Source organism: Microcaecilia unicolor, chromosome 7 (assembly GCF_901765095.1).
Source record: "Microcaecilia unicolor chromosome 7, aMicUni1.1, whole genome shotgun sequence".
Lineage (NCBI taxonomy): Eukaryota > Metazoa > Chordata > Amphibia > Gymnophiona > Siphonopidae > Microcaecilia > Microcaecilia unicolor.
This window is the reverse complement of record NC_044037.1, coordinates 55,998,621-56,024,766: the sequence shown is the minus strand read 5'-3', so window position 1 is coordinate 56,024,766 and position 26,146 is coordinate 55,998,621. Positions and strand designations below refer to the sequence as shown.

The window sequence follows — 26,146 nt, the reverse complement described above, 5'->3', positions numbered from 1 at the left end:
TGGAAAAAAGTACACAGTTTATTTAGCAAGGGCAGTTTAGGAAAGTTTAATTTATTTTCTAACTTGCACAGGTTAGCATTTAAAAGTATTATTTTAAAGTTTACAGGGGGGGGGTGTCATGTGATGACGATGATGTGAGCGGACACCGGAAAAGAGAGCTCCTGACTCAGATCCCCAAAATCTGCTATTAACCTCTGAATGAAGAAACATCTGCTTGATTCTGAGGGGGAAACTACAGCTCATACTCTTCCAAACCGACTGGAAATTAAACAGACGTGCTTCTTCATAGAAATGGCAGGAAAACCGCAGCAGGACCTTAAAGACAAAGGAAACCAGTCTGAGGACAACATAGTATCAGATGTAATAGCACTGGTATTCATTCTGCAGGAGGACAGAGTCAGAGAACTCATCCGAAGTACAGAAGCCATCCTGGAAGACAAACTGTCTAACTTGCAGTCCACCGCTGATCAGATTAAATGCTGCTTAGGACACTTGCAGGCTTATTTTCGAAAGAGAAGGACGCCCATCTTTTGACACAAATTGGGAGATGGGCGTTCTTCTCCCAGGGTCGCCCAAATCAGCATAATCGAAAGCCGATTTTGGGCGTCCTCAACTGCTTTCTGTCGCGGGGACAACCAAAGTTCACGGGGGCGTGTTGGAAGCATAGCGAAGGCGGGACTGGGGCGTGCTTAACATATGGGCGTCCTCGGCCGATAATGTAAAAAAGAAGGGAGTCCCTGACGAGTACATTGACCGACTTTACTTGGTCCATTTTTTCTTTCCTTGAGTCCCAAGCCTCAAAAAAAGTGCCTGAACTGACCAGATGACCACTGGAGGGAATCAGGGATGACCTCCCCTTACTCCCCCAGTGGTCACCAACACCCTCCCACCCTAAAAAAAAAAAAATGTTAATATTTTTTGCTAGCCTCTATGCCAGCCTCAAATGTCATACCCAGCTCCATGACTGCAGTATGTAGGTCCCAGGAGCAGTTTTAGTGGGTGCAGTGCACTTCAGGCATGCAGACCCAGGCCCATCCTCCCTACCTGTTACACTTGTGGTGGTAAAAGTGAGCCCTTCAAAACCCACCACAAACCCACTGTACCCACACCCCCTTCATCCCTTAGGGCTATGGTAGTGTTGTACAGTTGTGGATAGTGGGATTTGGGGGCTCAGCACCCAAGGTAAGGGAGCTATGCACCTGGGAGCAATTTGTGAAGTCCACTGCAGTGCCCCCTAGGGTGCCCGGTTGGTGTCCTGGCATGTCAGGGGGACCAGTGCACTACGAATGCTGGCTCCTCTCATGACCAAAGGGCTTGGATTTGGTAATTTTTGAGATGGGCATCCTCGGTTTCCATTATCGCTGGAAACCAGGGATGACCATCTCTAAGGATGACCATCTCTAAGGTCGACCTAAATGTTGAGATTTGGGTGTCCATGACCGTATTATCGAAATGAAAGATGGACGCCCATCTTTTTCGATAATACGGGTTTCTCCGCCCCTTCGCGAGGATGTCCTGTGAGGACGCCCTCAGGAAAACCTGGGCACCCCGTTTGATTATGCCCCTCCACATGAGGTTGCAACAAGTGGAAGACCAAGTAGCGCACATGGAAGACTGGCTGGCCTTCATGGAGACCAGATTACACAACCTTGAAGACAAGCAGAAAATCCTCACTGACAAGGTGGAGGACAAGGGGAACAGAGGGAGGGGAAATAATATTCATATTGTGAGCCTCCCCGAGTCTGTCAAAGAGGTAGACCTTATCAAACTTATTGAAAGTCGGATACTGGAGCAGCTGGGCATTTACCTGTATGGGTAGAGTGAGCACACAGGCTGTGCTAGGGTCTCTGGCACCCCCCTGCAAGCTATCAGTTGGCACCCCACCCCCCTGTCCGCCCCTACCCTGTCCAGTATCTCCTTTCTCTCTTCTCCCTCCCTCTTCTCCCACCCAGCCCCTTTTTCAGCCCAGTGCCTTAAAAGGTGAGGAACCGAAAGGTTTTTTTTTTATTCGACAGCTTTTTAATTTATTTGAAACCTTCCCATTTGTAGATATAAATATCATTAAATAAAATTGAATATCACTAAAACTGCTTACAAATTATTGTAGCTGGTGGAAACAGCATTAATAAAGGCTGTATTTTGTGCTCCTTTTTCTACACTGTTCTATATAATACAGTAACACATGGCCAAATTTAGTGAGGATATCCTGTTTCCTTGAGAACCACATCTGCACCTCTAGCCACCCCCTGGGTTACACCCCTCCCCCCATGAGAGGCTCTAGGCACAGCCACATTCATCTGGCTCTGCTGCCCCCAAGACGACCCAGCACCCTCTAACTGCCCCCCATGCCACAGAGTCCAAGAGAATCTGCAAATGCGGAGAACGTAAATGTCCCACGGAAAAGCCCAAAGCCAAAGAAAAAGTGGGAGGCTGACCACAACACCCAGAGACTGGAGAACCACAATCTTAAATGAAAACAATCTCTCTATATAAAAAGCAACACCAACGTTCTATGAAGCCTCCAGCCGGAAGTGTGAAGGGGGCGAGATATCCGGTTTCCCTATGAGTGTCTGCCTCGCCCTCTCTGTAACACAGTCAGTGAAGGAAAACAGCAGAGCACGAAATCAAATCGCTGGCTCTGTAACAGTGAAGGACTCAGAGGGGGGAGGGGAGAGAGGGCAGGGACACACACACTCCCACATGCACACAGAAGAAAACATTGCTAGCCCCCGTTTCATTTGCATCAGAAACGGGGCTTTTTTACTAGTTTATTGATAATGACTCAACACAATGTTGTGTTTACTACTACTATTTAGCATTTCTATAGCGCTACAAGGCATACGCAGCACTGCACAAACATAGAAGAAAGACAGTCCCTGCTCAAAGAGCTTACAATCTAATAGACAAAAAATAAAGTAAGCAAATCAATTAATGTGTACAGGAAGGAGGAGAGGAGAGTAGGTGGAGGCGAGTGGTTACGAGTCAAAAGCAATGTTAAAGAGGTGGGCTTTCAGTCTAGATTTAAAGGTGGCCAAGGACAGGGCAAGACGTAGGGGCTCAGGAAGTTTATTCCAGGCGTAGGGTGCAGCGAGACAGAAGGCGCGAAGTCTGGAGTTGGCAGTAGTGGAGAAGGGAACAGATAAAAAAGGATTTATCCATGGAGCGGAGTGCACAGGAAGGGGTGTAGGGAAGGACGAGTGTGGAGAGATACTGGGGAGCAGCAGAGTGAGTACATTTATAGGTTAGTAGAAGAAGTTTGAACAGGATGCGAAAACGGATAGGGAGCCAGTGAAGCGACTTGAGGAGAGGGGTAGTATGAGTAAAGCGACCCTGGCGGAAGACGAGACGGGCAGCAGAGTTTTGAACCGATTGGAGAGGGGAGAGGTGACTAAGTGGGAGGCCAGCAAGAAGCAGATTGCAGTAGTCTAAACGAGAGGTGACAAGGGTGTGGATGAGGGTTTTGGTAGAGTGCTCGGAAAGAAAGGGGCGGATTTTACGGATGTTGTAAAGAAAGAAACGACAGGTCTTGGCAATCTGCTGGATATGAGCAGAGAAGGAGAGAGAAGAGTCAAAGATGACCCCAAGGTTTCGAGCTGAGGAGACAGGGAGAATGAGAGAGCCATCAACAGAAATAGAAAACTGGGGGAGTGGGGAGGTGGGTTTGGGGGGAAAAATGAGCAGCTCGGTTTTGGTCATGTTTAATTTCAGGTGGCGTTGAGACATCCAGACAGCAATGTCAGACAAGCATGCTGAAACTTTGGTTTGGATGCAAGGTGAGATATCAGGGGTAGAAAGGTAGATTTGGGAGTCATCAGCATAGAGATAGTAGAAAAAGCCATGGGATGAGATTAATGAACCAAGGGAAGAAGTGTAGATAGAAAAGAGGAGGGGACCAAGAACAGAACCCTGAGGTATGCCGACAGGCAGAGGGATAGAAGTAGAAGAGGATCCACCAGAGTGAACACTGAAGGTGCGGAGGGAGAGGTAGGAAGAGAACCAGGAAAGGACAGAGCCCTGGAATCCAAGTGAGGACAGGGTATCGAGGCGTATGCTGTGATCGACAGTGTCAAAAGCAGCGGAAAGATCAAGAAGAATGAGGATGGAATATTGACCTCTGGATTTAGCCAGTAATATAGGTCATTGGAGACTTTAGTATGCGCAGTTTCGGTTAAGTGGAGAGGGCGAAAACCAGATTGTAGTGGGTCAAGAATAGCACGTGAGGAGAGAAAATCAAGGCAGCGGTGGTGAACAGCACGCTCAAGTAATTTGGAGAGAAAAGGGAGGAGGGAGATGGGTCGGTAATTAGAGGGACAAGTAGGGTCGACTGAAGGCTTCTTAAGGAGAGGTGTGACCACAACATGTTTAAAGGCAGTAGGGACAGTTGCAGTGGAGAGTGAGAGGTTGAGAATGTGACAGATAAAAGGAATAAGAGCAGGTGAGATGGCATTAAGAAGGTGGGTGGGAATGGGATCAGAGGAACAGGTGGTACATTTTGAGGAAGAAAGGAGAAGTGTAGTTTCTTCTATAGTAACAACTAATATCCAAATCTATGTCCGGTTGCAGATCGACTTCACCAATGAACAAACAAAGAGAACTGCTGTCACAAAATGACTACTAATGACTGAATAGTATAACACAATAGCGGAAAAAGCCTCAAAAAGCTTACAGGTCTTGAATTGATCTGTTAAAGCTATATCGGGTCAAAAGACCCTACTTTCATCATTGGCACAAAAAACTGCTACTGCTTAAACTATTTTAAATTTCATTGAATTGGCTCGTCGATCCAAGATGGCGACAGTATGAGAAGTGTTACCAGACGCGTCTCACTCTTCTTTGCAAACGCCAGCAAGTTGCTCCTTACCTGAACCCCGGAATGGGGAAAAGGAGAGGCAAAGTCAGAGAGATTCCCTCTCTCCCTGACGGGACAAGTAAACTTCAGCAGGCTAAGATGGAAGATTTTGCAGTCGCACTGGGTCCCGGGCAGATTTCTTCTCCCGTAGCTGAGGCTGGGGCTTCTGCGTCGGCCGACAGTGTAGATGGGGCCTCTCTCAGCCCCATCGAACGTGCAGCTCCTCCACAACCAGGAAGTCAGCGTCTCCAGAGGAGCCCTGCAGGTCTAACCCCTAGTGGAGAGCAGAGTCTGCAGGGAGGGAGCCCTTTGGAGACAAGGGGAGATCAGAGGGACGACAGTTTGGGAGCTCCAGAAGCGACATCAGCTCCTGTAATGTTTTCAGAGACAGTGAGTATTCTGGAAAATGCTGCCAAAGCACCTCTTCCTGAATTAACATTGGAGAAAATGGAAAAACCAGCTGTAGTGACGCTAGAGTCACTATGGGACTTAACCTTTACTGCACATTCTTCCCTACAATCTGTGGTAACAAAAAATGCTACAATTATTAAGACTTTATCAGAAACTGCATTAATTCAATTGCAAAAGACTGAAAAACAAGCTATAGAAGTAAAATCTCTTACTGAAAGAACTCAAAAAATGGAACTTGTGGGTCAAACATTGATTAAAGATAAAAACTTTACTTCCCGAAGGCTGGAATATCTGGAAAATCAGTCTAAGAGACTTAATTTGAGACTAATAAATTTTCCTAGTTCACCTCTTATTACCCCTGTACAAATGGTAAAAAAATATCTTGTGGAAATATTGGGTATGCCAGAAAATTCACTACCACCAATAACTAGAGCGTTTTATTTGCCAACTGATTCTAGAATGGAATCAGAAAAATTTCCTCAAGGTGGTGCAGTGATGAATCTGACTACCTTTTTGGAGTCATCATTAGATGTTATACAGTGGGGGAAATAAGTATTTGATCCCTTGCTGATTTTGTAAGTTTGCCCACTGACAAAGACATGAGCAGCCCATAATTGAAGGGTAGGTTATTGGTAACAGTGAGAGATAGCACATCACAAATTAAATCCGGAAAATCACATTGTGGAAAGTATATGAATTTATTTGCATTCTGCAGAGGGAAATAAGTATTTAATCCCTCTGGCAAACAAGACCTAATACTTGGTGGCAAAACCCTTGTTGGCAAGCACAGCGGTCAGACGTCTTCTGTAGTTGATGATGAGGTTTGCACACATGTCAGGAGGAATTTTGGTCCACTCCTCTTTGCAGATCATCTCTAAATCATTAAGAGTTCTGGGCTGTCGCTTGGCAACTCGCAGCTTCAGCTCCCTCCATAAGTTTTCAATGGGATTAAGGTCTGGTGACTGGCTAGGCCACTCCATGACCCTAATGTGCTTCTTCCTGAGCCACTCCTTTGTTGCCTTGGCTGTATGTTTTGGGTCATTGTCGTGCTGGAAGACCCAGCCACGACCCATTTTTAAGGCCCTGGCGGAGGGAAGGAGGTTGTCACTCAGAATTGTACGGTACATGGCCCCATCCATTCTCCCATTGATGCGGTGAAGTAGTCCTGTGCCCTTAGCAGAGAAACACCCCCAAAACATAACATTTCCACCTCCATGCTTGACAATGGGGACGGTGTTCTTTGGGTCATAGGCAGCATTTCTCTTCCTCCAAACACGGTGAGTTGAGTTCATGCCAAAGAGCTCAATTTTTGTCTCATCTGACCACAGCACCTTCTCCCAATCACTCTCGGCATCATCCAGGTGTTCACTGGCAAACTTCAGACGGGCCGTCACATGTGCCTTCCGGAGCAGGGGGACCTTGCGGGCACTGCAGGATTGTAATCCGTTATGTCGTAATGTGTTACCAATGGTTTTCGTGGTGACAGTGGTCCCAGCTGCCTTGAGATCATTGACAAGTTCCCCCCTTGTAGTTGTAGGCTGATTTCTAACCTTCCTCATGATCAAGGATACCCCACGAGGTGAGATTTTGCGTGGAGCCCCAGATCTTTGTCGATTGACAGTCATTTTGTACTTCTTCCATTTTCTTACTATGGCACCAACAGTTGTCTCCTTCTCGCCCAGCGTCTTACTGATGGTTTTGTAGCCCATTCCAGCCTTGTGCAGGTGTATGATCTTGTCCCTGACATCCTTAGACAGCTCCTTGCTCTTGGCCATTTTGTAGAGGTTAGAGTCTGACTGATTCACTGAGTCTGTGGACAGGTGTCTTTCATACAGGTGACCATTGCCGACAGCTGTCTGTCATGCAGGTAACGAGTTGATTTGGAGCATCTACCTGGTCTGTAGGGGCCAGATCTCTTACTGGTTGGTGGGGGATCAAATACTTATTTCCCTCTGCAGAATGCAAATAAATTCATATACTTTCCACAATGTGATTTTCCGGATTTAATTTGTGATGTGCTATCTCTCACTGTTACCAATAACCTACCCTTCAATTATGGGCTGCTCATGTCTTTGTCAGTGGGCAAACTTACAAAATCAGCAAGGGATCAAATACTTATTTCCCCCACTGTAACAAAAAGAGCAACATTATTAGTCTCATTTGCCTTGGAGATGGATCGGGATGCAGTACTGAGACTTTCTTTAAGACATTTGGATTCAGTTTTTTTGGGGTCAAAAATCAGAATATACCCAGATTTATCAAGAGAGACTCAGAAGAGGCGTAAAGCCTTTTTGGCTTTACGCACAAGAACTGTGGCAATAGGAGCTACCTTCCTATTGAAATTTCCTTGTGTATGCAGAATAGTGTTTCAATCTAAACAGTTTCAATTTTTTGACCCCAAACAGCTAGAGGAATTTCTAATCAGTAGGGAAGAGGTTAATGTAGTGGTTTAATCCCATATGTACACTGTTTAACAGCCTTGGAGTGAATTACTCGGGACGTGACGCTTCATTATTATATTTTACAATGTATGTTTATTTCCTTTAGATTATATTATTAATCTTACATCTTGGATTGATTTCTTATTCTTGTGGTCGATAATTATTTGAAACTTAAAAAAATATTTGCTTGTCTATATAATTTATTTCTAAATTGTGTATTACCATTCATAAATGTGAAATTATGTTTGCTAAAAAGCTTAATAAAGATAAAGTTAAATAAATTTTATTGAATTTTACTTTATTTTCAATTATTTAACTTATTAATTGTACTTTACTCACGATACTATCAACGTTAACTGAACACCACACTTCATCATCATGAAGTAAAGTACAATCAATATATATATATATATATTGTAACCAGGTGCCCCTAGGTGCAGCCAAGGATAGAACAATCTCCTCCAGCCACAGGCTCCCGGCACAATGAAGAAATAGATGTCCACCAGTAACTTCAATCTTAAGGACTTTTATTCCATGCAGGTTTCTAGTACACAGTTCCAACAGCAGCATAGCACATACCAGGCTTCAATACAGGCTTACAGGCTCCAGTCAGGGCTCTTTATCCAATGCACAATAAACAGTAATTCAGTTCCCAAGACAAACAGTTCTTTCAGTTCACCATCACAGTTCAGTCACCAAGCAGCATTTACAATTTTTTTTTTTTAATTTTTTGTTACATTTGTACCCCGCGCTTTCCCACTCATGGCAGGCTCAATGCGGCTTACAGGTATTGATTAATGAGGGAAGGGTTTCCTTCAGCAGAATTGTCCAGAGTCAGACTAAGGGCCCTGCTTATTTTCTACCTTCTATCCTCTTTACCTTCAGGAGAGTTCAATATTTTAGGGTCTCCTTCTACCCAAGGGTTTTCCCCTGCATCAGCTTCACAGTGAATTCAATACTTTTGGGACTTCCTCTCACCCAAGGAATCTCAGCCTGCTTCAGTACTTTAGGGACCTCCCTGCCCAAGGATTTTCAGCCTGCAAATACTTCTCCCCTTCTCTCTCCTGAACGGAACTGCCTCTCTGCTGGGACTCCTTCCCACCTGCCTAATCAATCCCTGGCTTCAGCTACCACCACCAATCATTCTCCTTCCATTAGCTTTCCCACACCCATACCAGCTGAGTTGAGCATTAAACTAATGAGACCAAGGATGAGCTCCTGCACACAGGGTTTCCTAACTCTCTTTCCACCTAGTGGCAGCCACTCTACACAACCTGCCAGCCTACACCCATGTCTTCCCTGATTGCAGCTAGGAGTCCAGTCCGGGTTCTTCATCTCCCCCTCTGGCTCCTTGCCTGCAATGCCTTCTGGGACTTGTATTTCAGACTGAAACTGCCTTAACCCAACTATCCTGGAGGTGACTTTATCACAATATATACATATATATATATACTAGTAAAAAAGCCCCGTTTCTGATGCAAATGAAATGGGGGCTAGCAATGTTTTCTTCTGTGTGCATGTGGGAGTGTGTGTGTCCCTGCCCTCTGGCCTCTCTCCCCTCCCCCCTCTGAGTCCTTCACTGTTACAGAGCCAGCGATTTGATTTCGTGCTCTGCTGTTTTCCTTCACTGACTGTGTTACAGAGAGGGCGGGGCAGACACTCATAGGGAAACCGGATATCTCGCCCCCTTCACACTTCCGGCTGGAGGCTTCATAGAACGTTGGTTTTGCCTTTTATATAGAGAGATATAACATTACAGCTTTAAAAGACACACAAAAATAGCAAAATTGAACATATACTTCATAAAACATAGAAGAGATATAAATGAATAAATAATGGCAGAAGACATTACAAATAATAATAACAATAACTTGTGACATGATATTTGATGCATAATGAAATTATGATAATTAGAATGAAGGAGAAGGAACTGATTACTGTACATGAACAACTGAAAGAACTAACCTGTATGAATCGGTGAATGAATGAACATCAATAGTCCTGGCTTGATGGGATACAAATTGGTCTGTAAAGTTGTATTAGTTTTTTTTTTTTTGCACATCCAATCTATCTTTTTGTGATGCTGTATAGCACTTCACACATGTGATATTAAGACGCTCCACACTGTTTTTGCTGCTTCATATCCAGGCTGTTTCAGAGGAAAGAATATAATCCCAATCCAAGATAGCAGTCCAAGATAGCAATCCAAAAAATAGCAACTTCCAAACAGCTGTTCCAGCACCCGACACTATCAATATGGCCATATTGATAGTGCTGGATTATTATAGAAGTTATTGTGTTGTACGTGTAACTTCAATTACTCCAATATAGAGTAGAAAGCAGGGCATGCTAGGGTAGGGAGGTAAAGCTCCTAGATCATTAAGTTTGTTGCTGGTTTGGCCATATTGATAGTGCCGGATGCTGGAACAGCTGTTTGGAAGTTGCTAATTTCTGGATTGCTATCTTGGATTGGAATTATATTCTTTCCCCTGAAGCAGCCTGGCATGTCTAAACAGGGAAACCCTGTTGGGATTTGAACAGTCAGATTGGATCATGAACAGGAGTATACAGACACTTTAGTTTCCAAGGTAAGTATGATGTGAAATGATTGTTGTGGCAATTACAATTTTTTTGACATAATATTCAGCCTTTTTCTGTAATAGTAAGTTTGTTGCTGGTTTTTCATCCTCTTAAGTGATTGAACAAGGATTTATATTCAAGTGGAGTTTTTTTTATGACTGATGATTATCGTGAGCCACCTATATAATGTAGATTTGTCTTACAATTAGGTATGACTCCTTTTTTACTGAGGTCTTTCTTCTCCACCTTATTTTGAATGTTTTCCGGCAATTTTTCTGATACAGAAAATTATTGTAGAAGTTATTGTTTTGTATGTGTAATTTCAATTACTCCAATATAGATTGGAAGACAGGGCATGCTAGGGTAGGGAGGTGAAGTTCCTAGATGAAATCAAGGACTGTTTTATGGAGCAGCTGGTAAAGGAAACAAAGAAGGGAAGAAATTCTAGATGTAGTCCTTAGTGGACCACAAGATCTAGTACAAGAGGTAACAGTACTTGACAATAGTAATCATAACATGATCAGATTTGATTTAATAACCGGGTTAAGTACACACAGGAACTCTAATATGTTGGCATTTAACTTTCAAAAAAGAGACTATGATAAAATGAGGAAAATGGTAAAAAAAATAAAATAGAGGAACTGCTGTAAAAGGTTAAAAAAAAAACTTTCATCAGGTGTAGATGTTGTTCAAAAATGCCCTCCAAGAAGTCCAGATCAGGTATATTTCACTTATTTAAAAAAGGCAGAAGGAAGGCCAAATGATAGCCAGATGGTTAAAAAGTGAAGTGAAGGAGGCCATTACAGCCAAAAGAACATACTTCAGTAAATGGAAGAAGGATCTGACTGAAAGTAATAGGAAACGTCATAAGGAATGGCAAGTCAAATGCAAAGCGCTAATAAGGAAGGCAAAGAGAGGCTTTGAAAAGAAGATTGACTTGGAGGCAGAAACATATAAGAACTTTTTTTTAAGGTATATTAGAAGTTGGTAAAAGAATCAGTTGGACTGCTGGGCGATCAAGAAGAAGAAGAGAAGAAAGAAACAAAGAATGAAGGAGAAAAGAAAAAAAGGACACCAAAAAGAGAGGAATCAAAAATGGAACAAAGATTAAACAGAGATTGAGAAAAAGTCGGAAAATCAAGCACAAGACAGCACAGGCTGAAAACTATTGGATTATCTAATAGAAATATAATAACTATTCAATGTAAAACACACTGTGACCAATGTTCTCTCTCAATTTTGCTGGCCCATGTGTTTATGAAAAAGGTTTTGTGTGCAAGTTTTCAGCTTTCTTGACTAGATGAGTGCAGTATGCCGATGTCCACATTAAAGAAAGCCAGCAAAACTTTTGTATGCGCAGTTGCTAGGCTTGTGCACTCCCCTTCTGACCCATGTGCTTGGTGTGCACGCACCTTGCCTGTGACCCAGTTCACAGTCTCTGATCTGGACATGTCTTTCATAAACATAGTAACATAATAACATAGTAGATGACAGCAGAAAAAGACCTGCACAGTCCATCCAGTCTGCCCAATAAGATAAACTCATATGTGTATCCTTACCTTGATTTGTACCTTCCTTTTTCAGGGCATAGACCGTACAAGTCTGCCCAGCAGTATTTCCCGCCTCCTAACCACCAGTCCCGCCTCCCATCACCGGCTCTGGCACAGACCGTATAAGTCTGCCCTCCACTATCCTCACCTCCCAACCACCAACCCCTCTTCCCCCACCTGTTCCACCACCCAATTTCGGCTAAGCTGCACTGGCCCTGTTCTCCAGTTACTAAAGATAAATCTGTCCAGCCACAATCAGGGCACAGACTAAAGAAGTCTGCCCAACACTGGCTTTGCTTCCTGATTACTGGTGTTGCCATCTAATCACTGCTAAGCTTGTTTGGTTCCATTGCTTCTATTCAGGATTCTTTTGTGCTTATCCCACACTTTTGAATTTTGTTACCGTTTTCTTCTCCACCTCCTCCCGTGGGAGGGCATTCCAGTTATCTAGCACCCTCTCCATGAAAAAGTACTTCCTGACAATATTTGAGTTCTCCCCCCCCCCCCCCCCCCCCCCCGCAACCTCAATTCATGTCCTCTAGTTCTACCACCTTCCCGTCTCTGGAAAAGGTTTGCTTGTAGATTAATACCATTCAAATATTTTACTGTCTGTATCATATCACCCATATTTCTCCTTTCCTCTAGGATATACAAGTCTCTCCCCACACATTTTGTGATGCAAACCCCATACCATTTTAATTGCTTTTCTCTGAGCAGATTCAGGTCTTATTACATCTTTAGCAAGATACGGTCTCCAAAACTGAACACAGTACTCGAAGTGGGGCCTTACCAACGACTTGTACAGGAGCATCAACACTTCCTTTCTTTTGCTGGTTATACCCCTCTCTGTGCAGCCTAGCATCCTTCGGGCCATGGCCACAGCCTACTCTACTTCTACTACTATAAATCACTTCTATAGCGCTACCAGTCGTATGCAGCCCTTTACAATTGAACATGAAGAAGACAATCCCTGCTCAAAAGAGCTTACAATCTAAATCACTCGCATTGCTTCATCAACTTGAGATCCTCAGACACCATCACCCTAGAGTCCCTCTCCTGAGCTATGTTTATCACAGGACAACAGGAAAGGTAACAACAGCTGTGTAACCAGAGGACATATTTCATCTGAATATTTTTGTACGTCTATAAGAAAACCCTTGGTCATTGACCCTTTTTTCCTGTGAATTTAGAGGAATGTGCATAGATATAAACAAACAGGTTTTAATAAACAGACATGCATGAAAGTTCAAAGTCAAATACATACCAGAATGTTAGCTGGTTAGAGGTCAAAAGTTTGGAGTTTCCTCATATTTACTGGGGAAGTTCAGTGAGCTTTCAACAACTTTGATGAAAAGCTGAGAGATTTAATTTGATTTTCAGGGAATTCTGCAATGAATTGGGACACTGGGGATGTACCCAAAGTATGATGGCATGTCCAACCTATGGCTGCAGGCCAAAACCTGGCTTACCAAGATCTTTTTACCTGGCCTTCAGAAGCTCAATGGGATTCCTGCTTCCTCTGCTGATCTTTTTACCTGGCATTCAGAAGCGCAATGGGATTCCTGCTTCCTCTGTTGAAACTCAGTTATCTGCAAGCTTAAGCCCTGTGGTGCCAGAAGTTCAGGTTCGTCTTGCAAGTCTTGAAACTTTGAGATCAACCTGAACTTCCGACACTGAGCAGGTCAAACTTACAGACAGCTGAATCACACAGGACAGCAGGAATCCTGCTGAGCTTCTGCTGCTAGAGCCTGGGGAGGGGAAGGGACAGAGTTTAGGCTGGTAGGGGAAGCATGAGAAAAAGAAAAAAAAGATTGGGACATGAGAGAGAGTCTGGGTGAAGACTGGGGGGGGGGGGCATGACAGAAAGAAAAAGGCTAGGTAAGCCCAGACTAACATAACATAAGAAATCACATATACCATATATCACAAAACTCCTAGCACCTACTTGGGATTAACCCCGCAGCCACCTAGAGGGTCTGTCCCCAGCACTGCTCAGGCCTCCGGGCAAGTCTCCTACCCACAAGTTATTCCCCAGTGATTTCTAGGACACTCAGAGCCACACTCCAAGGAGTCCCACAGTTTCTAGAAAGCACTCACAGACCCTAAACACAAACTATCAAGATTCTTTGTCAGTCCAGGATAGCAGATCTAATAAACTATCACAGCACCTGAACAATGAACAGAAAAAGATGAAATCAGCAAACAATAACAGGTAATCAGTTATGAAACTACCTAAACATTTCTTTACTACCTGAGTAGTACCTGGGGAGTTCAGGAAATAGAACTGCTCACAGGTTCTAAAACAGAACTGCTCACAGGACCTCAGTGAAGAGATCTTTCTTTCTCCGCTCCCGGGCTGAGATTGGGGGAAATCCAGGGACAATCAAAGCCCAGAGCACCAAATTTGAAAGTATTTGGCCAATGGTATTGCAAATTGCCTTTCCATAAGCTTAAACTTGAAAAGAGAAAGTCTTTTTCTGCAACAGCTTTAAAACACAAAACAAACGCCATCTGCTGGCCAACTAGGAGAAAAACTTATCAGTAAAAATACAGTTCATAGGCTTAGGAACCCATTGTTTTGTCACACCGTATTGTACCCAAATCTCAGATCGGTTTACAATAATGAGAACCAGATGTACAAGCTCAATAAAATAAAAAAAATCACAGTAATATAAAAAGAATACAATTTAAGAGTAAGAACGAGAGAAAAGCCACATTTTCAATAAAAGCACTGCTTAGAAGTAACAGCCAGCCTAGGTTTGGAGAAAAGCAATTGTAGTATATTGACATGACAGATTTCTTCAGTGAAACAGCATGATTACCTGTAATAGCACAACTTAAGCTCCCCTGATTCCGTTTACTTTCCTTTTTTTTTTTTAACCATTGTCAGAGACTACAGCAGCAGAACAGAAGCTGAACAAAGCTACATACTGGGAGGGGGGGGGGGGGGGGGGGGGGGGGGTCACCAGAAAGTAAGACTGGGGGTACATGAAACAGAGAGAATGGGTGAAGGCAGGCTGGCTAAATATAAGAGAGAGAGAGAGGCTGGGTGTTCTCAGAGGGTGCCTGAGTGTATGATTCTCAAAAAGAGAGCTTGATTGCATGCGCTTTTGTTTTGTCCCTCAGAATGATACAAAATAAAAAAGGAAAAAGGTTGCACAAGCCTGATGCAGTGGTGTAGCCACAGGTGGGCCTGGGCCCACCCACTTTGGACTCGGGCCCACCCAAAATTGTGACACTCTTGCTGTGACTGGTGGTGTCTGTTCAGAACTCTGCTGCACGTCTCATATTCCGCCAGAACCGATATACTCATATCACCCCTCTCCTCAGGTCACTTCACTGGCTTCCGATCAGATACCGCATTCAATTCAAGCTTCTCCTTCTTACCTACAAATGCACTCAGTCTGCTGCCCCTCACTATCTTTCTACCCTCATCTCCCCTTACGTTCCCACCCGTAACCTCCGTTCACAGGATAAATCCCTCCTCTCAGTACCCTTCTCCACCACTGCCAACTCCAGGCTCCGCTCATTCTGCCTCGCCCCACCCTATGCTTGGAACAACCTTCCTGAACCCTTACGCCAAGCCCCCTCCCTGCCCGTCTTCAAGTCTTTGCTTAAAGCCCACCTCTTCAATGCTGCGTTCGGCACCTAACCCTTACCGTTCAGTGAATCCAGACTGCCCCAATTTGACTGCCCCTATCGGACCGACCGTTCACTTGTCTATTAGATTGTAAGCTCTTTGAGCAGAGACTGTCTCTGTTTGTTAAATTGTACAGCGCTGTGTAACCCTAGTAGCGCTCTAGAAATGTTAAGTAGTAGTAGTAGTGGGGATCCCCAAACCTTGCCAGCTGAAGATTTTTGCTCCTTGGGCTCTTCCAAATGTCAACCAGCAGCACTTACCTTGAGCTGACGCTGAGTGGCCCTTCTGTACATGCTCAATTTTCGCACATGCAAAAGCACTGAGCACGTGCGGCCTACCGGCAACAACATTAGTTTGAGGCAAGTGCTGCTGGCTGCCGTTTGGAAGAGTGCTGGCTGTTTGAGGAGGAGGAAATCTTCAGCTGGTAGGGTTTGGGGATCCCCGCTAGCTCAAGTATTTAATATTGGGGGTTTGTGGGCAGGGAGGGATGGAGAGAGAAGCAAACCAGAGGGGTACTGGGGGGGGGGGGCAAATTCCATGTCCACCCACCTTGGGCTCAGGCCCACCCAAAATTGGCTGTCTGGTTATGCCGCTGAATATGATACAGGTACAAAAAAATTAAGACTGTGAGCCTTCTAGGGACAGAGAAAGTACAGCACTGTGTATGTCTACTAATGCTATATAAATGATTATTAGTAGTAGTAGTTACAGTGTAAACGAGTCATAATCAAGATTTTCGGGTGGGGGAGAGGATGAAAGCACCTCTAGCTTCTTTGTACGTTTATCTAACAACTTGAGAGTTACCTTCATTAATAAATACCCTGAAAGTTTCTCAGATTCGTAGTTTCAGTAACAGGATTCACCAATTACCAAACAACAAAACGGATGCATAGGCCCTATTTTGGTAATCTATATGACACGCGCGTATGTGTGTTTTTAAAAGTATGATTATACTACGCTCTTTGTGGTTGAGAAGCTGAACCGAGCACAGCTTATTAAAAACCATGAATGTCAAGAGGTGGTTATACGCATAAGTCTTCTTTTGTTCCCGTCACTGCCTATCCTCCGTAATGTTCTGTTACCTCAGTAAACCCGTTCTCTGCGTGTCCACTTTATCTTATCTTTCGGACCAGAAGATTTTGAAGGTCAACGTCAACAAAAAGAATATTATTTTTCTGAGCATTGCCAAATACCAATTTTAATATACCACTCCCCCCCCCCCAAAAAAGCTTGAATAATCAAAACAAGGAACAAAAATCCCCACGAGCTGCAGACTCTCATCCTAAACCACAGCGATTCGTGCCCCTCTTCCCCAATTTTTTTTTGTGGGGGGGGGAGGGGATTAGCGAGGGGCTATCGAGCCGGTGCGACGCAGACAGCGACCCCATTGGCATTCCACGCGACGCTCCGCCGCTGTCACGCTGTTTCCTTTTTTATCCCTTCTGTAGTCAGGATGGGGGAATCTCCTCGCGGCGGTGACGTCATTGTGACGTCAGGCGGCGCTCGGTTTCCAGGCTGCACAGGTAACGGCCGCGGCCATATTGTTAAGAGACGGGCTTCTCGGCAGGGAGAAAAAGCGGCAGTGTGGGTGTATGAGAAAGGGAGTAAGTCCCGGCTTTGCTGCTGCTACCGTCTCTCTCACCACCTCCTCCTCCTCTATGGGGAGAAGCGCTGCCTGTCTCCGTGGCTCGCAGTGGCTCTGACGAGCCGCCGGAGAAGTGACCAGTGCGGTCTCTGCGTGTCCCGGGACGGACAGTGAGGAATGCGTGGCTGCGGCCGCCCGTGACTGGGATGCCGTTTGCCCAGCTGGCGGATCCCTGGTACAAAATGGAGATGTACGGTGGCTGCAGTGAGGTGAGTAGCGGTGCATGTCGCTTTCTGCCTTGGGGGTGGTGGTGTGTGCGGGGGAGAGCGGGTGACTGGCACCTTGTTTTCCTTGGCGTGTTATTCTGGACACTTTTTGTGCACGGGGGCTGCAGCTTTCCAGTGCCTTTCGCTCTTTCTTGTGGTGGTCTGAGGTTTTTTTTGTTTGTTTGTGGTGGGGGGGGGGGGGGGGGGGGCTGTATTATCTTCCAGGACTTGCTACCCCTCTTCTTTAGTCAGCAGTCCCTTTAGAGGGAGGGAGGGAGCGGCTGCTGCTGGATGATGTCCGTTCAATATGGTACAAGTTTGTGTTACTAGGGGAAAAAAAATGAAAACATATTGTCTGCTTTGGGTTTATTCTCCGGTTCTGTCTGCGGATGGGTCCCAAGTGTACGGGGCGGAATGATGACTCCGTGCCCTGGCTCTCGGCGGTGGAGAACAGATGAAACCCAGAGAGCCGCTGTCACTGCAGCCAAGTTGTGCGTCAGCGAGTTCCCCAGCTCCAGGATGCTTGGGGTGGGGGTGGGGGTGGGGGGGGGGGGGGGATTGCTGTCCTTTCGTGGGTGTATGTCAGCCGAGAACATGTGGAGCTGCTAGGCTATTGCGTCCTCTTCTGTTAAGCTGGCGGTGAAAGTTGTTGCAATTTCTTTAAAGTAGATCCATCAGTGGGTTGCTGCACGGAACCAATATCTTCTGTCTTTGTGTGTATGCGTTTCTGTTTTCCAGGTTTCTATTTTTTTTTTTGCATGTTCTAAATCCTTTTGAGCGAAAAACCAATCTGAAGGGAGCTCGAGCCAAAAATCAGGGGGCGATATAGCGATCTGCTGTTGCAGTTTTCATTAAGTCAGCTTTTAGCATCTTTTGGCTATCAGCAAAGATCCTGAGTGAGCCTCCAATAACAATAGGATACTTGGAGCTATAGGATGAGATCACTCTTAACCAAGACTTGAGTGTTAGCTACTTTATCTTCTAGTTAAATTTCAGCTATCAGATTGAAATATAGCATACATTTTTGTTTTGATTATGTGGATCCATACATGTAATTTTCTTCAGAAATACAGTTGTAACTACATTTAGAAAATACTTTAGCTAGCTATCTTAATTAAAACTTAGTGTGTATTAATTCAAAATTTCACCTTTCTTGTTTTGAAAAATATTCAAGTAGATTCTGTAATCTATTTGTGATAACTACTAGAGGGAACCACAATTTAAGAAGAACAGAATCATTTTGGATTAGTTTGTGCTAGATGTTTGTCATCACCAATGGTATTAATATAGTCATCTTAGCTGTTATGTGATGTGAGTCTTTTATGCATAATTTTAGTAGCAGTACCCATTCAGAAGATAACTTTTTTTTTTTTTGGGGGGGGGGGGGGGGGGGGCATCTGTAATCCCTTCTTGTCTGGTCCCAGTCCTAAGAGGGTTACTTTACCTAGAGTATACATATTTCAGTTGATGGATCCAAGTTGGAAGCAGTATTGCTGAAGAGCAGTTGGCAAAACAATCCACACTCATCACTGATGCTCAGTAACTCAGTCAAGGCCGGAATCAGAGTGAGCGAGATTATTTATCGGTTTATTTAAAAGCATTTGTTATACTGTCCTTAACTGCACATATCAATGGTTTACATTATACATAAAATTGTATATAAAAAATAACATCTCGGAATTCTATAAGACTCATAAATTGCAGAAAATTAATCATAACTTACAGAAACCTAAGGGAGTGACCTAGTGGTTAGAGCACAGGTCTTGACATCCAAAAGTTCCTGGTTCAAATCCCACTGGTGCTCCTTGTGATCTTGGGCAAGTCAATTCTTTCTCCTTGCGCTCCGGATCCTTCTCTCTTACTCCTCTGCTTCCAGAGCTGGCTTAAACCCAGATGTAGTCACTGCTGTCATATGTCTTTACTACATGGCTCTTTTCCTGTAGGCCCTTCATGTTTTTCTTCAGGACCAGTGTCTCCTGCTCTCCTTTTTCTTCAGCTGCTTATCCCTCTCCTTAGAAGTAGCGGTATGCTGTTCTCTGTTACTGAATACACCTCTAAGCAAATACAGAAGCCTCAACAACCCTGTCACTTCCCACTACTACTTTTCACTTTCTGACCCAATGGCTGGTCTAGCCAGTCTTTGATCTCCTTGCAGAACCTTGTACTGTGGTTGGGGTATCAGAGCCAAAGATAAAGAATCCAAACAGGGCTGGGATCTTATACCAATCCAAGTTTTCCTTTAAAAAGGGTTTACTTCTACAATCACCTCACTGGTTAAGAGCCTTCCCTTTTTTTCCCAAAAGCTGCAGGAGTATTCACGAATCAAAGTACGTTTCTTTAGTAGAGCACTAGAGGTCTCTGCCATCATCCCAGAGCTTCCTACACTGTGGATTGTAACTCCAAATGGGGTCACAACTCGGGAGTGTGCTCTAGAATACATCATTATCCTGTGCTGTCCAGAGGTTGCACACTTTCTGCAGCTTTGCAGTTTGGAGTTGTGGCTGTAGAAGTATTGATGAGTGCTACTCCAGTTTATAAGTGCAATCTGAAGATGAGCTGTGGTCGGCAAAATTTTACAAGCCCACTTCTTCAGTTTGAGTTTTAGATGGTCACGTGATGAAGTGATCCAAAATGCTGCAGTGTGTTTGATTACTGGAACCTCTAGGTACATGCATATAACTCAGATACTTGAAGCATCTTCATTGGCTGCCAGTGCCTAGCAGGCTGTTATTGAGAGTATTGGCGCAAGCGTCATCAATGAAACAGCTCCCTTGTATGTCTTTTACAGATTTTAAAGGTGTATCAACCGGTGTGCACATTGTGGTCAGTGGACACAAAATATCTGGAAACTAACATTGGGGAAGGTGTGTTATGCAGATACAAGGGTAGCAGTGTTGTCTATTGCAGGACCATGTTTGTGGACCAATCTGCTGGGGTATTTCTACCTTGCCACGAATGTGACCCAGTTTGAGAAGCTGAAGACCTATTTGTTTGTGTTAGCATATCCTTTGGTATAATGCCAATTCAGGTAGAGTGTGGGAAATTTTTCTGGTTTATTTGGTTTTATGTTTAATTTTGCTGTTGCATATGTGTAAAGTTTTATAGATGTTTTATTGGGATCCACCTAGTGTTTTGGTGGCATATAAATTAATAATAAAGTGAAAAGCTCAAGGATTCAGTAGTTTTGAATTAATGCTGATGCAGTTTATGGTAATTGCCAAGTATCACTTCTTCCATGGGTTCAGGAAAACTTCAGGGGGATGCCTTCAATAAATAAACTTGCCTGTTTGTTTTAAAATATTCCTTAACTCATGGTGCGTACCAGAGTTTTTGCAAATATACTTCTAAAGTGCTGAAAAAAAGTGCCTTAAATATATTTAGGGCCTCTTTTTTTTTTTTTTTTTTATCAAGTCTTTAGAGTTCATGGGCTTTATTGGCGTTACTGCACTGGGAGCTGCTAGTGCTTGGGTAAGAGGCCCTTAGTTACAATGAAGTAGGAGAAAAAAAATTTGATTTTTACTTATAGTGATCTATACCCCCTTTTCTGAGTTGAGGCCAAATCTTCATGAAAATCACTTGTTGAAATATGATAAAAAGATCTTGGGTATGAAATGTATGATGGATTTATTAGCACCTGATAGTTAAATCAAAAGATTGTATCAGGCACATACACTGTTCATTTATTTCATGTGCGTGCTCAAATTACAATAACTTTAGGACAATAAAAAATTCCCAATTTCTTCAAAAGAAAACATTATGTAATGGTGCCTAAGGCAAGTAGAAGTACTTACCCTGTGTCACTTACATATGGAACTTTTTAAAAGGTGTGTGTTCTTTTCTTAAATTCTTCCTCCCACATACTGTATATATTACATAGCTATATACAGTCCTAAGAAAAAGTTTATGAACCCTTTCCAGGATGAAGGGTTCAGTTGAACCTTGATAAGAGAGGGAGGGGACCCATTGAATAAATGACCGGGTTGACAAAAATATGCATGTTTTGTTTAACAAAGTTTCAGCAATAAGGGGCCACATGCTAACTCTTAATGTGGTGCCTTAGCACACACTAATTTCCATATTATCCATCTAATGTGCTTTAACTACCACATACTATTTTTTTTTTAATTTATAGCATTTGATATACTGCAATTGATCCCTAAGGCGACTATGTGGTTTACAGTTTCTATTTCAGGTGCTTTGCACTGTCCCTAATAGGCTCACAATCTAAGTTATGCATTGTACCTGGGGCAGTGGAGGGCTAAGTGACTTGGCCAGGGTCACATGCAGCTGCAGAGGGAATTGAACCTGCTCCCCAGAATCTCAACCCACTGCTGACTGTCAGGCAGCAGCGGGAATCAAATCCAGTTCCTCAGGTTGGCAACCCACTACACTAACCATTAGGCCTCTTCTCTACTCCTGCTACACTAACCTTTAGGCCACTCCTCCACTCCCGCTATACTAACCATTAGACCACACCTTCAAGTGTAACTAACTACACTCAATAATTTACAATGCAGTTAATTCAGTTTAAAACTTTTTTTCTTTTAAGTCAGTGGGAAGTTGCTGAGTATATTACTAGTACAGATTTTGGGGGTTACTCTGCATTAATATTGGCAATTACTGGAGGATTCTCTATATGGTGACTAAAGTTGCGTGCACATTGCTGATATGCATGCACAACTTAATTGATTAATGAGCCAGTCGGTTCTAATAATGGCTAATGGCTATTTGCATTAATTGGGATTTATATGTGGATGAATTCTATAATGCTCCGTGTGTAAATTCATGGGGGTGTTCCCAGAATTTATACACATTTCTATAGAATAGACCCCATTGGCGCCTAAGTTAGGCGCTGGCATTTACATCTGCTTTCAGCAGGCGTAATTGCCGGCACCTTAAGTTAGTTGCCATTTTTATGCTTAGCGCTATTCTTTAAAGGGTGTGGATTCTTTATAGAATAGCACTCGGTGCTTAAGTTTTTCAGAGCTGATTTTTCGGTGTTATTTATAGAATCAAGTCCTTGGTGCATAATAACTGTAGAACCTTACCACAAGTCTGTAAGTAGGTCCATAAGCATCTTTTTCGAAAGGTATGTGAATCCTTCATTCAATAACTGGTGGTCCCTCCTTGAGTGACTATAACTTCAGCTAAATGATTTCTGTAACTCAGGAATTTTGGCTATTCCTTATGTAGAACTGTTTCAGCTCTGTGACATTTGAGGGCTTACTTGGATGAACAGCTTGACTGATTGGGATTTATTAACCGCACTTATGTTTCATAGTTCATATTGGACATAACCTACTCTTCCCCTTGACCCCTAATATGTCTATCGATTCTGATCATTAGTCTGTCTTAACCTCACTTTGTATTTGTTCATGCCGGTATTGGTGATTACCACTACTGCACTATGTAAGCCACATTGAGCCTACAAATAGGTGGGGAAATGTGGGATACAAATGCAACAAATAAATAAAAATAGTTAAAAGAAATTTGAGGACCTATGAAAGTTATTGATGTTCATCTACTTGAACTGTTTTACCAAACCATTTCTAAATATAGTAGAAGCTTCGTTCATTCAGTGTTTTCAAACATAGAAAAAGTTGAATAATAGTGACTTAGGCAAGTGGCACACCTGCTCAGCACATAATCAATTTTGCATTCAATTAACATTTGTCAATAAAACACTTGTGGCCCTGTTTATTAAGGTGGGCTAGCGTTTTTAGCATGAGCTTAATGCTAGAGATGCCCATATATTCCTATGGGTGTCTTTTTAGTGTTTAGGATGTGCTAATTTTTAGCGTGCTTCTAGTGCCTTAGTAAACAGGGCCCTTGGTTCAAGCATGTGGGAGAAAGAAATAAGCCATAGCTTTATTATCCAATAATAATAACAACAAAACAAACCCTGGTAATGCGTGAGCCATGTTCACATGGACCTTTAATACTTGTCTGCCTTCTGAAGTGGTGTGATGCAGCCCACCATGTTCTGTTCAGCTAGTCAAGTGACAGGTTGTCTTTTTAAAGATCAAATAGCTGAAGTCGATATTCATCTTGTTGTCCAGTTGGGCTCTTTTGATAATAAGGAAGCACACTTTAGGCACCCATAGTTCTTTTTTTTTTTTTTAATTTTATTTATCATTTTACTTAATTACATTCACATTTATCACATAAATGTAAGGAAATACAGAAATTAATATAAAAAGGAAAACATTTTCTCTCAACAATATATATTTACATAATTGTCCACAATTGGAAGATCCAAGATCAGGAAAACAATCTTAAAGAAAATAAGAAAAACTCAAAATGGTTAATCTTACACTTCACATTTTCTGAGGGAGGAAGGTTAATCGGTTATTGCAGCCGGTACAGTGGTAACTGAAGGAAGTTGCTGCAGAGGATTCTTCATCTGTTTCCACAAACCCTATAATTTCTTAGGCTCAAACAAATAAGTAATAAGGAAAATAGAACACTTACAAGGGAATCGTGCTAGGAAGGTCCCACCTGGGGCAATGATTCCTGGCTGAAAAGCCAAGATTTCACACCTCCCAGTCTGCGAGTCCCTTGATGTGTCAGGAAATATATTCATCTTTGAACCCAAAAAACTATCAACCACATATCGGAAATATAGTTTCAAAACGTTGTTCCTATCTAATCAAAGATGAAAGTCACTAATAATATAACTCTATCTATAACTTCTGAATTTTCCAAAATGTCAGTTAAACACATCTCTTTTCTCTGAAAGAAGATTTTAAAGGAAATATAATTTTAGTCACCAAAAGGTGGCTATCAGAAGGTATTAGCAAAGTATCAGAGAAATATTTCTTCAAAAATTCAGTAGCTAATATATAGGATATTATAGGTAAATTTATCATTCTCAAGTTATTTTCCCTTAATTGGTTCTCCAGAAATTCCAGTTTTTACAAGAAAAATAACTATTCTTCATTACCAAATCATCTAATTTTCATAGAGAAGCCATTTCCGTAATCAAAGTCTCTTTTTATATCTTGGACTTCCACTTTGTTAGATAAGTATTAATATAAATTCTTTAACTCACATAGTGAAAACTTTTAAACATCTGAAGAAGACAGTTATTCACATTCTGCTGCAGTTCCTATAGTATGTCCTTTATGACATTATTGGCTTCACCAAGTCCAATTTCTCCACAGAAACCACTCCAGATATCTTCAGGGGGAAGAGCTCACTCTCCAATCCCCCAGTTGGTTTATTATCCGGAGTCGATGCTGCACCAGGACCTCCTCGGGTCACATGAAAATCCTAACCCACTTCGGGCGTTTCCATTATTGACCTCCATGACTCAAAGTCACTCCCTCCACTGAGATTCGGCAATAAAGCCTTGCTGTTCCCCGAAGCAAGAACTGATGTCCCCGATGTTATGACCCTGAATCTCTCCAAAATAGACTGAGAAGTGGTGGGAACCCCAGCCGTGTTCGAGGAGGACAGCACCACGGCTTTGCCTTTTCTCTTCCCCATTCTCTGGGGAGCGCGCCTTCTTCTTCAGGCATTCTGGTGTAAAACGGGAACTCAACTAGCATACGTCCTCCCTCAACACCATCTTGGATCTTCCAGGTTTGGACACTCTTTGTCTGGTTTCTCCTCAGAGGCCTGTCTGATATGGGTAACCCTACAGCATAGCCCTCTGAGTCATTGAAACACGGAAGCCCCTCCACCACTTGCAAGGTGGTGTCCCTTCGGAGGGGTAGGCACCCATAGTTCTTAAGTCAAATCTTCATGCAATGCTGCCTTCAGTGCTAGCTGTCATGACTACCAGTAGCACATCTGCATTTACCATCACCACCTCAAGAGGAGGTAGTAAGTTCAATCATGATACTGGCAGTCTGCTGGCATGGCCACAGTCATGACAGCAAAGACTCCTGATACTGCTCCCTTCTCCTTCCATCCGATTGTCCTTATACAGAAGTCTGACCCCTAGTTGTAGTATAGCAAGACAATTAGCGACTCCATTTGGAATCCAGAGCTTGATGGAGTGGGAATGGAGGAGGATTGGACTAATCCTCTCCCAGCCTACTACATCAACAATGATCATCTCTGGATAAGCACCGAAAGAGTGTGGGGGAAGGTTGGGATTTGCACGTGTGTGCAGGGCTTTTATTTGGGGGGGGGGGGGGGGGAGCTTGTCAGGGGTTTAAGATTGGAGAGGTTGAGGATCATAGGGGGGTATGCTTTTGGGGAGTAGGATCAGAACTGGTAATCAGGGGAAATGGTGCTTTTACACACCCCTTGCATTTACTGCTCAAGCTTTGCATTTATTGCACTTTAACATTTGTTTAACGTATGGTAAGTGCAAATCTTATTGCACTTTAGTAAAAGAGCTCCTTAGTTTCTCTGCAGTTCTCATTTTCCTTGAGCAGTTTTATTCCTTGTCTAGTGGTCCAACTCACAGCATCACAGTCTTTTTTTTTTTTTTTTTTTTTTTTTTTTTCTTTGAATAGACTTGAAAACGTTTTTAGCATTAATTGGGCCTTTACAGCAAGCTTCTTTTCAAAGTCTCTTAGCCTACCTAATTACTCTTGGTCCTATTTTCTGTTAGGGTCTGCTTTCTATGGGGCCCTTTTACTAAGCCGCAAAGGTGCCTACGCGCTCCAATTCAGAACTACCGCCTGGCTACCTTGTGGCCCGGGTGGTAATTTAATTTTTTATGCGTGCCCACTACACACACCAGAAATATATATTTTGGGGTCCGTTCATTTGTTAATGTTTTCTTTAATAAAGTGGTATGGTAGCTGTGTTAGTTCACTTTTAAAGGTAATAAATAGAAATAAAACAAAACATAGAGAAGAAAATAAGG

The 26,146-nt window shown here is 43.1% G+C and overlaps 1 protein-coding gene across 5 annotated transcripts in view; it reads left to right on the top strand.

Moving 5' to 3' along the window:
- Window positions 1–17,047: 17,047 nt before the first annotated feature.
- The window catches only part of RPS6KA6 (ribosomal protein S6 kinase A6), a 248,754-nt gene continuing 239,655 nt past the window's right edge, over window positions 17,048–26,146 (top strand). For 4 of the 5 annotated variants that reach the window (XM_030209964.1, XM_030209960.1, XM_030209963.1 and 1 more), the window contains exon 1: window positions 17,048–17,325. In XM_030209964.1, the coding sequence (XP_030065824.1) occupies window positions 17,263–17,325 (63 nt within the window). In that variant the 5' untranslated portion in view covers window positions 17,048–17,262. Of the gene's footprint in view, window positions 17,326–20,217; window positions 20,351–26,146 lie in introns of those variants that run through there. The other variant, XM_030209961.1, reaches the window with a different exon arrangement.